Raw genomic sequence first — 12515 nt, forward strand, 5'->3', positions numbered from 1 at the left:
AACCCCAGCTCCTTAGAGGAAACCTCACTCGGCCTTCAAGACTAAAAGGTCAAACGCTAAAATGAAATCTAGAGCACACGGGCACTGCCAATGAGATGGGAACTGTCCTCCAGAGTCCCAGCCCTCCCAAGCCCCCTCTTCAGCCCCCTTCCCCTCTGCTGGGCTGGGACCCTTGGCACTGCCCATGCCTCTGACCACACCGGCAGCCCCACCACCTTCCCCTGGCTGCCCCGGACCACGAGCTCTGCTGTCTCCTGTGTCCTTCAACCTCAGTGGGGATGGCACTGCCGTCTGTCCACGCTGGCCCACGGCTCGTGTGCCTCCCTCGGCAAGGTGCAGGGTCCTTGAGAGTGGCAAAGGGGCTGTGGGGACGTCCTGAAAAAGGCCCTGCTACTGTTTATTCTCCATCCAAGTCTCTCACACAGAAACAGCCACACTGATAGTGATAACTGTTCTGAGAGCCCAACAGATTATCCTGTTGAAAAAAAAAAAGCCAGATTAATGTGTTTAGACTTGTTTTTTAATCTTCTAAAGCTTCTCTCTCTTTGAAATAGAAAATAAAACCCAACCAACCCCTAGAATGCCACTGGCCATACACATAAACAGCATCCGGCAGGAACGCCCTTCCAGCAGTGTCAACTCGCTCAGCTTATTTCTAACTGAGACTGCCTCTCCTGACACCTGAAAAGGCTCCTCTAACAGATGCTTTCCTTTCCAGGGCCTTTATCTACAAATTCTGAATATTGAGTGTCTTATTGGGAACAATAATGACCAATTGAGACAGACAGACTTTGTCCCACTGTGAACAGCTAACTCCCACAGCAAAACTTCACAGCATCAGTGTGCATAGAAAGACCGACTTTGTCTAGCATGACCTCCATTCACACCTCTACTGATCACCACCTGCAAGTTCAGTTACCAGAAACAAAGACAGGAGGAGGAGGAAGGAAGGGCAGGCAGGCTGGCCAGGCTCTGTCCCACCTTCTCCTAGCCCACTTCCAACACCTAGACAGCGTCCAGCCCCCGGAATCCCAGGGACAGCCTGCAATGCCCTCAGGCCTCCCTGTGGCGGCCAGGAGCCGGCTCCCTCATTTTCTTCAAAGTACTTTCTTCGTCATTCTTCCTACCAATCCCTACCTTTGTAACAGTCTTGTTTTTGCTGTGGCCATGTAGAAAAGAGGTTGGAGGGGAAACCCATAGATGAGTGGGAAAACAAAACCAACTCATGATTTTCCTGAAAATATCCATCTTCAGAAATCTGCAGAGAAACTCCAAGCTCTGTTCTTGGCTCAATCTAAGAGTCTCAGAGTCAACAGCCCACAAATCAATCTTGACTCAAGACAATAATAACACTCTAGCTTTAATGGCAACCCACTCCAGTACTCTTGCCTGGAAAATCCCATGGGCGGAGGAGCCTGGTAGGGTACAGTCCATGGGGTCGCGAAGAGCCGGACATGACTGAGCGACTTCACTTTCACTTTTCATTTTCATACACTGGAGAAGGAAATGGCAACCCACTCCAATTTCTTGCCTGGAGAATCCCAGGGACAGAGGAGCCTGGTGGGCTGCCATCTATGGAGTTGCACAGAGTTGGACACGACTGGAGTGACTTAACAGCAGCAGCTTCACGGGCAAGAAAAGAGCCAAAGAAGAACATACCACAGCTGACCAACTACTTTCACGAAGCCCAGGTGATACAGGACTAGCTTCCTACCTGCAAAGAAAGCACGGAGAGACGGAGCACACGGGACCTGAGCGCTAATGAGATCACACACAGCAGCTGTCAGACTGCCCGCGGGACACAGGCCTCCCCCAGGAGCAACCATTTCTGTCAGTGAGTTTGGGTTCACTCAGCACCTGGAAACAGCTCTGTCCTGGCAGAGTCCTTGGAGTGCCCAAGCCCGCAGAAAGAGGCCACGCACCTGGACCCCATGCCAGTCCTGACCCGATACATAAGTCAGAAGCCCTCCAAGTCCCAACTGTCTTCATCTGGAAATCAGAAGGATCCGACTGGGCGAGCAGGAAGGTCCCTTCCCAAGCAAAATACCGCAGCCATCCTGGGACACACCATCAGCAAGGGCCGCAGAGCAGGGCAGGGCTGCAGGCTTGACTCCAGTCACTCAGAACCACTCACCACCTTGCCGGTGCTACGTGACGGGTCGCACCAGGCGTACCTGACATCCTTGGAATTCTTCCTGAGCTCAGAACCCCAGTTTCATCACCAAAAGACATCAGACAAGCCCAAATTGCAGGACAGGCCATGAAATACCTGAGCGGCACTCTTCAAAAGCATCAGGTTCATGACAAACAAGACAAGATTGACCGTCACAGAGCAAAGAGGACCCTGGAGACGTGACAGCCAAACGCAATGTGGTACCCTGAGTGGGGTCCTGGGACAGAAAGACGACGGTTGGGGAAACTGAGGAAAGCCCAGCAGGTCTGCAGCGGAGTCACAGTGTGCTAGCAGGGTTAGGGCTCAGTTTTGATGGATGTGGCCAGGCTGTGTACCTGCTAACATCCGGGACAGTGGGACGACAGGTATTACAGGAACTCCACGTTGTGCTTGCAACTTTTCTGTACACCCAAACTTTTTCCAAAAATCAAGTTTATTTTAAAAGTAAGTTTGTTTTGAAGGTTATTTTGATCAGTTCAGTTGCTCAGTCATGTGTGACTCTGCGACGCCATGGACCGCAGCATGCCAGGCCTCCCTGTCCATCACCAACTCCTGGAGTTTACTCAAACTCATGTCCATTGAGCTGGTGATGCCATCCAACCATCTCATCCTCTGTCGTCCCCTTTTCCTCCCGCCTTCAATCCTTCCCAGCATCAGGGTCTTTTCCAATGAGTCAGCTCTTCGCATCAGGTGGCCAAAGTATTGGAGTTTCAGCTTCAGCATCAGTTGTTCCAATAAATATTCAGGACTGATTTCCTTTTACGATGGACTGGTTGGATCTCCCTGCAGTCCAAGGGACTCTCAAGAGTCTTCTCCAACACCACAGTTCAAATGCCTCAATTCTTCAACACTCAGCTTTCTTTATAGTCCAACTCACATCCATATATGACTACTGGATAAACCATAGTTTTGACTAGACAGACCTTTGTTGACAAAGTAATGTCTCTGCTTTTTAATATGCTGTCTAGGTTGGTCAAACAAACAGAAAGGATCTGAAAACATCCTGTGTCATTAAAAACTTGACTCAGGGGACTTCCCTGGTGATCCAGTAGTGGGGACTCTGCGTTTCCACTGCAGGGAGCACAGGTATGATCTGAGGTTGGGGAACTAAAATCCTGTATGCTGCAGGGTGTAGCCAAAAAAAACTTGACTCAAAACTTTCCTTGAGTCAATGCTGAACACTAAGTTGAAAAATATATGGCTACTGAAAGAAAAGAATACACTTGACAGGAAGGGAAAAACCCTGACACTGAATAAGCTCAGTACAAACTTCCAAACACCACCACCTTCTTCAGCATGCACTGTCAGAAAGACATCCAGGACTGGGCGCACAGCAGGTGCCCCGAGAAAGCATGGCAAGCACAGCCCACCTGTCTTCCCGGCAGCAAAGGGGCGCCCCCTCCTCGGACGTCTTCGCTCTCAGCCATCCCCCGGGCCTGTCCGCCAGCTGCCGGACAGGACCGGCCCCTGCTCAGCATACCCCGTTCACCCTGGGGCCCGGTTCTTCTGGGCTTCTCACAGCAGCAGCCTCGCAAGGGCTGGCCACCCCCTCCTGGCAGGGCACTGCCCTCCCCTCGGGTTCCATCTGCAATGACGGTGCTGCTGGCCACTTCCCTCCTTCCCCGAGGCAGGGCCATGGCTGGCGGGGCTCACAGAGCGGTGAGCTGCCCCCCACCCCTTGAGATGCAGACGAGGCCTTTTTCACCCAAGGATTCCTTCAGGGCGTAAGGACGGAGACCTATTCTGTTGACGCTGCTTCTCCTAACCCACAACCAGACCGTCCTCGCCCCCTTCCACCCCAGAGACACAAAGCTCAGTGCCAGCCACTTACAGGCAAGTTTTCTAAGATTTTATTTAAAAAAAAAGGCATTTAGATGACATGAGTTCTGTTTTTTTAGGAATGAGAATAGGTTCACAAACAAAATCTATATTTAGATGCAATTTTTAAAACTGTGTATCTGATAATAACCAGCTATGTACATACAATCAGTAGACTGTAATTCTGAAAAAACCCTGAAAGAAAAACGCCAAACTGCAGAAAGAAAAAATGAGTTAACAATGACAAAAGAAGGCAGCGCAGGCTGAGTGCCCGAGACCCTGCAATGAAGGAACAGCCCCCAGTCCAGGTTAAGTCTCAAGCCACTCTGAGAGGAAAGCTGAGCAGCCAAGGGATCAAGGTCACAGATGACAAGACCCCGGAAACAGCAGTGGCCCAGCTGCTGAGCCTGGAACTCGCCTGCTCCCCGGCCCCGCCGCTGCGGGCCAGACCTTCCTGAGAGCGCGCCTGAGCAGAGCCGGCGCTTGGGCAGGCTCCCAGAGACTGCGCCGTGCCCATCACTTCCCGAAGGAAACGCTCTGCACGCAGCCAGAGTGGGCACATGCTGGCCTCAAGTGCCCGTCCACCGCCGCCCTCCTCCCAGGCTGCTGGGTCGCTCACTCACACTCACTCACCGCACGGCCATGCACAGGTGCCCAGCGGGATGCTTGGACACGGAGTGCTGGCGTCCCCCAGGACCACCAGCACACAGCTGTCTCAGGAAGGTGGAGCCCCTCACACCCAGGGCCGCATGCGCCCACGGAGCACATGTTCCTCTTGGGACAGGGCACTCCTGGAAACACAGCAGAGCCCGGGGCTGGGAAACACTCCCTCCGACCTGCCCCAAGGCAGCAGAGAGGTGTGCCAGAGGGACCCAGCACAGGGCGGCTGCTTCCGGCAGGAGGGGAAAGCAGCTTGGTGCCTGGTCTGAGAATCCGCTAGGGACACCCCGACCCGCAGTCAGGGTCCACCTCGCCAGCGCTGGCACCTCTCCAGGCTAGACACTCGAGGTCTGACCCGTGAGGACAGTGGTCCAGAGCAGGGCAGCAGTGCCAACGTGGCGAACCTCAGCCCAGAGCACCGCACGTGTGACACTGACTCTTCACTCACCCAGATTTCACCCACATTTGATCAGCAAACTTCCCGGGAGAGGCTGGAGGATAGAACAGAGCCAACGGCTTTGAAATACAACCTTTCAAGGCTCAGGTAGGTGGCACAGTGTGTATAAAGAATGAAGTATAATATATATATATATATATATTCCCTTTCCGAATTACATTTCCTCACACAATGAAGAAATGAAACGTGGGACCATGCTTTTAACCATCTGACTTCTAGTTTGGAAAGCTTTCGTGTTAAGCAACAGACTACGGTGAGACCCTCCGCCCCTCAAACACATTCAGCTCTGAACACAGGGAGTCAGAACAAACATGCAGGATTCAGAGATGTCTTTGTTAATAAACAGCAAAGGTCAGACAGACAGGCTTGTGACAACTATGACAGGGATGAAAACCATGAAGAGAAAAGCATGAGAAAGAGTAACAGAAACCATCTAGAGACTCCAAGTTCATGGAGACACATTTAACAAGAGCTATACACACCCGTTCCAGAGAAACAGGACACTGCACACGGGGTCAGAGCTGATGCAGACCCAGGGCAGGAAGGGGCACAAAGACGCTGATTGGCTAGAAAAGGCTTCAGAGCCTGGGGCGGGGAGGGGTGTTTCCCGAGGGGGATCTCTTCAGGCCAAGAGGAGAACTGGAGAGGAGAGCCTGGCAGTCGGAGATCCTGAACCTGTCCTGAACCTGCCCGGCAGAGAGCCACACGGCGGGGGCGTCTGAGGGACCGGCGTGGAGGAGAGCTAAGTGACGGGCTGGGAGAGGCGAGGGAAGGCACAAGAGCATCAGAATTCGGGGACCCCCCAGAAGCCCCCCACCTCCTCACCAGGAAAGGGAGAACGAAGAAGAGAGCGTGTCCGTGTTTCCAGCACCACCAGGCGGGAGAGCAGGACGAGAACGCAGCGTGGCAGCACAGCCCGCCATGACGTCCTTCCTTCACCGTGGGAGGGCGTCCACAGGCACCGACCTCCACGCTCAGGCCCAGGGTCTCCCCCTGCACGCGGTAGTTCTCCGGGTCCCCTGCAGCCTGGCCCTCCCAACCTCTCAGCATCCGGGGGCTGGGGGGGACAGAAAAGTGAACCCCGAGCCCCACAGCTTTCCACGGCACTTAAGGAGAACCTCGAGGCTCCAAGCCTCCTGGCGAATCTTATCAACCTTTCTTGACAGCATCCAATATTCGGCTGTCACTTTGAGATACAACTCCTGCTGCGCTAAAATTAATTCCAAAAAGGAAGAACAGGTTGAAGAATGAGACTTTAACAATGAATTCATTGTTAAATAAGCTTTTAGCCGGATCAATTCTGACTGCAATACTGCCAAGAGATACACACACACACACAGCCTCTCATCAGCCCTCTCCAGCGTGGGCAGACCTGCCACCCGCTCCACAAACAGGCAGAGGACACGGACCTCCAGACACACCTTCAAACCACACCTTTAAATATTCTGAAGGCTGCACGTGGCTGGCACAGCGGACACACAATTCCATTTGCAGGACAGAGGAGGTCACTGGGCCGCCAGGAGCTCTGCGTCCCCTTTAGCAGGCCCTCGGCCACACTCCAGATGGCTGTGCACCCAGGTGCTGGCCCGAAGGTCAGGTCTGTGCCTCTTCACACGCAGAGCTTGCAGTGCGGTCAGTCCTCGCTTCTGTGAGCCCACGTGTGATCCAACCATGTAGACAGACGCCTGAACCAGTTGCTCTGGTAAGAGATCTGAAGCCCACAAATGTAAATCCTTTACAGTGAACTCTCTCTCAACACATTCAAAATGACTTGGGATTTCTTGGAGTAAAAACGTCAGTTTAAATTATTAAAATTTTCTAGATCAAGAAAACAGAACCAGACTTTGTGCAACTATATAAACACAACCAGCACCAAGCACCGAAAACAGACCCCCAAGAACCACCATGAACCCAACAGACCTCCGTCTTTTTAAGACATCGTCATCAAAACAGGTCCCTGACTGCTCTAGAGAAAGATGGACTCTGCCTGCTGACTGCTATACAGACTGGACATACAACTAGTTCCCAATATTCAAATAATTTTCTAAAGGGTCTGGTATCACAGGGAACAAGAATGCAACCCAGTTAGAGAAGAATGCATTACCTAAAAGGCCTTAACATACATGCCCCTGTCTACAGTTTCCACACCAGCACTTCCTCCCTGCTGATCTGCCCTTTGAACCTGCCTTCAAAACAACTGTGCTCCGCACCCCTACGGCCAGCTGTCCTCACAAGGGCAGGCATAGAGCACGCACATGCTGGCCCCACCCCCACACCTGCTGAGGGAGTCATTTCTGCATCAAGCCCCTCAGCAGTGGCTCCTCGCTCTATAGTCACAGAAGTGAAGCATCACGTGGGACTCCATCAAAGTCCACATCCACAGAAGCTCCTCCTCAGGAAAGGGTAAAGTGTAGGGCCCATGGAGGCTCTCCTCACACCACCAGCTGGAAGGCACTGACCTTGTTCACCCCTTCCCTTCTGCACCACTTCCCAATTCATAACACACTTGCCCTCCGTGCACCCAAACCCACCATTGGGTGGGTCAGTGGGGGAGGGCACAGTCTGAAAAGGGGGCCCACCCAAGAGCTGCCTCTTCCTCCTCCCCACACTGCTGCTACAGGCAGCCCAGAGGCTGGGTACTGCCTTGAGGGACAGCCCAAGGCCTCTCTTCAGGGCCCGTACTGCTCCAGGCTGTGCTGCAGTCTCTTACTAAACACACATCAGAGGAGGAGGGCAAACCTACACGTCCACCCTTACTGAGTATGTGAGTACAGGGTGCCCAGCTGCCAGCTCTGGACTCAACTTAGTGAGCGTGGCAGGGTGGGGGAGCATCGCTCTGCACGCGCCGCATGAGGAGAAGCTATGCACAAGGGCACGCGAGACCCAGAGCCCACTTCGTTCCGTGCTGCCAGCCTTCCCCACACCCTCCCACACACGCAGCCACCCTGCAAAAGCCACCCTGGCGCACGCAGGACCACTCTACCCAGCCGACAGTTTCACCTTTAACAACATCATTGCAGCTTCTCACCAAGGGAGGATTCCCAAGCTCACCATTCAGAAAACCAGCCCTCAAATAAGGAGGGACCAGAGCCTCTTTCCAAACAGCGGCTTTCTGACGGCAAGAGGCTCCAGGGGTCACAGAGTTCAGCCATCTGCCCAGAGGAATAACCAAGTGTGCTGTCCGTCTAGAAGAGGATGTCCCTCCTGCCTCTTGCATGGCAGTCTGAGGACATGCACGGCCCCCAGAAACATGTCCTGGGCAGTGGCACTGAGGACTTCCGCAGGCAGCAGGCTGCGAGCCCCCCTCAGGGAGGGCACCACTCCCAGGAGGGGCAGGCAGGGTGGCGCCCAGGCCTCTGCCATCAGTCAGACGTGGGTTCAAACTGTACTCTATCAGATGGGTACTCAATCTCTCTGCACTGTGGAAACTGAAGCTTTCATACCTGTAAAATGGGAGCAAACCTCAGAACACTGTTGATGGAAGCCCAGCAGCACGAGGAGGGCTATCTGGCAAAGGGCCCGCTTTAAAGTAAGAGCTCAACATCCAGTTCCGACAGCTTCCAAGCCACCTTAGTAGCAAACCGGGCTGGGCCGTTTCCAGACCTCCCCACTCATCTGCTGCCCCGCTGGCTGCACACATGTAAAGAAATAGTAAAATAATCGGGTTGGGGACTTCTCATAAAGTGCCACCATAAAAATCCAGGTGCAAACTCACTTGAACAGCACAAATCCATCTGTCCTCAGACAAAAAACCCACTACTGGGGGCATCTCCACCACTACTGATAGGAAACACGGTATGTTCTCTCAGACACGTGGGGAAAATCTAGATGATGAAAACACAAAAACCTCGTTCCTCTCACTTCCTGATGGGAACGTCCATTCTTTCTTTTGGAACTCATTTCTTCTCACTGGATTTCAGCGTTTTTGTACGAAAAAGCTGCCTTCTGCACAGAAACCTCCAGATGCCAAGTGTCTGTCACGTGGAACTACCAAGACCATGAGATGATATGCTCTTTTCCTCTTCCCCTGGAGGCCATCGGAGCGCACACCTTGCATTGCCACAGCATCTCTGTGTGAAAGTTCGTCTCACAAACTTCCACAATCTGTCAGTCCAGCCGCCACTGAGGGCCGCCAAGCAGCCTCGTTGGTGTTTTTTGCACGGTAGTCCAGGCCCCCCAGGGCACCGCCACACGTGTTGCAAGAGTCAGAAACATCCCCTCGCCTTTCAACCGTTTGTCTCACCTGCCCAGGTCTTCCTCCTCTCACACTTCAGATTATCACCCATCTCTACAAAGCAGAATTCTCCAGTCCACGGACCAGCGGCAGAAGGTTCAAAAACCTCCCGAAGTAATTACAAAATTCAGAGAAGCCCTGAGTTTTTAAGGGGTTCATGACCCATCAAAAAGATTAACAGCCACTACCGCAGAAAATAAGAAAAATAAGGGGTCGAGTCAATTTCTTGGGTCTTCCTCTATTGGAGGGATTCGCCTTTCGAACCCGATTTTGTAAGCAGTCTAGACCTTCATCCAGCACCCACTTCACAATTGCACCCAAGGTATAAATCCTTAAACCGTCTTCCCAAGACTCCCGAACTGAAGCGAGGACAAACGTAAACACACTAGGGGTACTTTTAGCAACAAACAGAAAACACAGAAACACTAGCGATACATTCACCAACACATTCAACCCAACAAGCGCTTCTTCGTTTCCTTCCCCCTAAAATCTCTCCGCCCGGTCACGCTCACCAGCCCGCGGCGGTGGGTTCAAGCCTGGCCTCCCCGAGGCATCCCAACACTCCGGTGCCGGAGCGGAGCCCCAAGGCACGTAAAGCACCCACACGCCGCCCCGCGGGGCCGGGAAAGGAGCGCACCCGAGTGCATCGGACTCCATCCCAACCAGGAATTCGGAGGGGCCCGAGCATCAGGTGCTCCGGGCAAGAACTCGCACATCCCGCTTCGGCGGCGAGCGGAGGCACAGGGACCGGTCCCAGGTGAAGGCCCAGGGCGGCTTCTCCGCAGACGGTCCGAAGGGTAACCCAGAAGGCTCGGCTACAGGCCGCGCCGCGCCGAAAACAAACTTTCCAAGCACTTCCACCGCGGCGGGCCGGTGACACCTCCCCGGCCTCCCCCGCCCTGCGCGCGCCTGTCAGTGTCCCCGCCGGGCCAGCGCCCGCCTCAGCCGGGCCCGGGATTCGCGGGGCGGCCGAGCGACGCCCCGACGGCGCCCGCGGTCGCTGGCCCGGGCGCTCGCCGCAGGTGAAGCGGCGCCGCCCGGCCCCCGGGACCGCGGGGCCGCCCCTCCTTGCCGGGCCCCGGCGACCGCCGCGCTCAGCGGGGTGACGGGCCGGCGCGCCCAGGCGGCAGCCGCTCACTCACCAGCTGGCTGGTGGTCCTGGCCATGGGCCCCGCGTCGGCACGGGCGCCTCCCCCGCAGCGCTGCGCGGCTCGGCGCCTCCTCAGCGTCCTCCTCCCCGCGGCGGAGCCCCAGCAATGGCCGCCCTCATCCTGCGCCCGCCCCGCGGCCCACCGCCCCCGGCGCCGCCCCGCCCCCGCGCGACGCCGGGCGGGACTTCCGCCGGGCCGCCGCCGCCGCCTGCGCCCATTGGCCGCCCTCGCAGTCGCTCTGCCACGGTCCGGGCCAGCCCGGCCGGCGCCCCGGAGCCGCATTTCCGGGATGGGGCCTGGCAGGCGGGAGCGGCCCGGCCCCGCCCCGGTGCAGGGGGGCGACCCCACGAAAGCCAATCCGCGGGCTGCGGGGCGGGGCTGCGCGCGGGACCGGGCGAGCTGTCATCCTCGCTCCCGGACCGGGAAACTGAGGCTCGCTTGGGCGGGGACGCGGCGGCCAAGGTCACGCCCCAGGCACGGCGGCTGGGCTCCAGCCTCACGGCGCGGACTCGGAAGCGGGGCTCTGAGTAAACACCGAAAGAAGCAACTTCACTAGTTGCAAAACTGAGAAGTTTTCACGGAAGCAAAACGAGGCTCTCAAGCCACAGCTGTAAGGCAGAAAACCGTCCTATCTCATCCCTGCTGAGAGTCCCAGGAACTACCTCAGGACTTCCTTCTCTGCTTTTTAACTTTTTTGTAGTTGTTACTGTTGATGATGACGGTGGTATTATTGTTCTAATTGTGATAAAATTTAAGACCTTAACCAGTTTAGAGTTCAGTGGCATTAAGTACATTTACGTTGTTCTAAGATGATGTTATTTCAAAAAAACTTAGAATCACCTTGTTACCTGAAGATTTGCATATTTTAAATATCTTTAAACTAAATATATATTTATATAAAAATATCTTTTTTTCTGTTTCCAGAAGAAATACATCTTCACTTAATTAAAAAAAAAAAAACTCTTCAGACAATAAAGAGAAATAACAGTAAGATAAGTGAATCCCTAATCTCACTGGCCAGAATTAATCATTGAGCAGCAGTGCTTACTCTTAGTAAGGAATGTTCATGTCTAATCTGCAACCAGCTACTGTTGTCTCACTTCTCAGATGAGAAAGCTGAGGCATAGCATAACTCTAGCTTTCCCTGAGTTTTGTTATCACCAGACCCAGGATCTTGATACTCACATCCCAGAGGCTGTGCTTTGACAACTAGACTATATGACTTCTATTTGTCCAGGCATCCAATCCTCTATTTACAAACCTTAAAAAACCAATACGGAGGGACTTCCCTGGTGGTCTAGTGGTTAAAAGCTTTCTCTACCACGAGCCTGGTGTTCGACTCCAGGTCAGAGAACTAAGATCCCAGAAGCTGCATGGCACGGCCAAAAATAAATTTAAATAATAAATAACCAGTAAAAAGGCAAATGTAACCTCCATCCCTCAGAAGGCTCCTGCTGTTCTGACACTTTTTTCACTTAACAGTGTACCCTCCTGTATCCTGTCCAGCTCTCGGGATATCTATCTTCCTCAGCTGTAAGAGCTAAAGAGGATTCCACTAGAGTCTATGCCTCCGTGCTCAGCCGGTCAGTCATGACTGACTCTTTGTGACCCCCTGGACTGTAACCTGCCAGGCTCCTCTGTCCATGGGATTCTCAAGGCAAGAATACTGCAGTGGGTTGTCATTTCCTCCTCCAGGGGATCTTCCCAACTCAGCAGAGTTGTAAAAAAAAGAAGAGCAATTTATACACGTCTCCAGGGTCTCCTGCATGGCAGGCAGGTTCTTCACCACTGATCTACCTGGCAAGCCCCAAATCTATGATATTGATCAAGCTCCCACCTGATACTGAAGTGGTTCCCAGACTTTTATGTCATGAGCAAGGCCCTGTAGGTCAATCTGGACACACCCTTACTTCTTTCCTTAAGATAAACTCTTAGCAGATGGAAATGGGGGTCAAAACATCGCTATCCTTCCCAGGACTTTTGCTGTATATTGCTCTTTGTTACCCCACTTCAGGTACTGTA

General features: G+C 53.7%; 1 protein-coding gene across 1 annotated transcript in view; it reads right to left on the minus strand.

Annotated features, from left to right (window-relative positions):
• PDPK1 (3-phosphoinositide dependent protein kinase 1) overlaps positions 1-10775 on the minus strand; it is a 59864-nt gene extending 49089 nt beyond the window's left edge. The window contains exon 1 of the mRNA XM_052652428.1: positions 10485-10775. Within this exon, the coding sequence (XP_052508388.1) occupies positions 10485-10775 (291 nt within the window). The remainder of the gene's footprint in view (positions 1-10484) is intronic.
• Between the last annotated feature and the right edge of the window lie 1740 nt (positions 10776-12515).

This window comes from Budorcas taxicolor, chromosome 2 (genome assembly GCF_023091745.1).
Source record: "Budorcas taxicolor isolate Tak-1 chromosome 2, Takin1.1, whole genome shotgun sequence".
NCBI lineage: Eukaryota > Metazoa > Chordata > Mammalia > Artiodactyla > Bovidae > Budorcas > Budorcas taxicolor.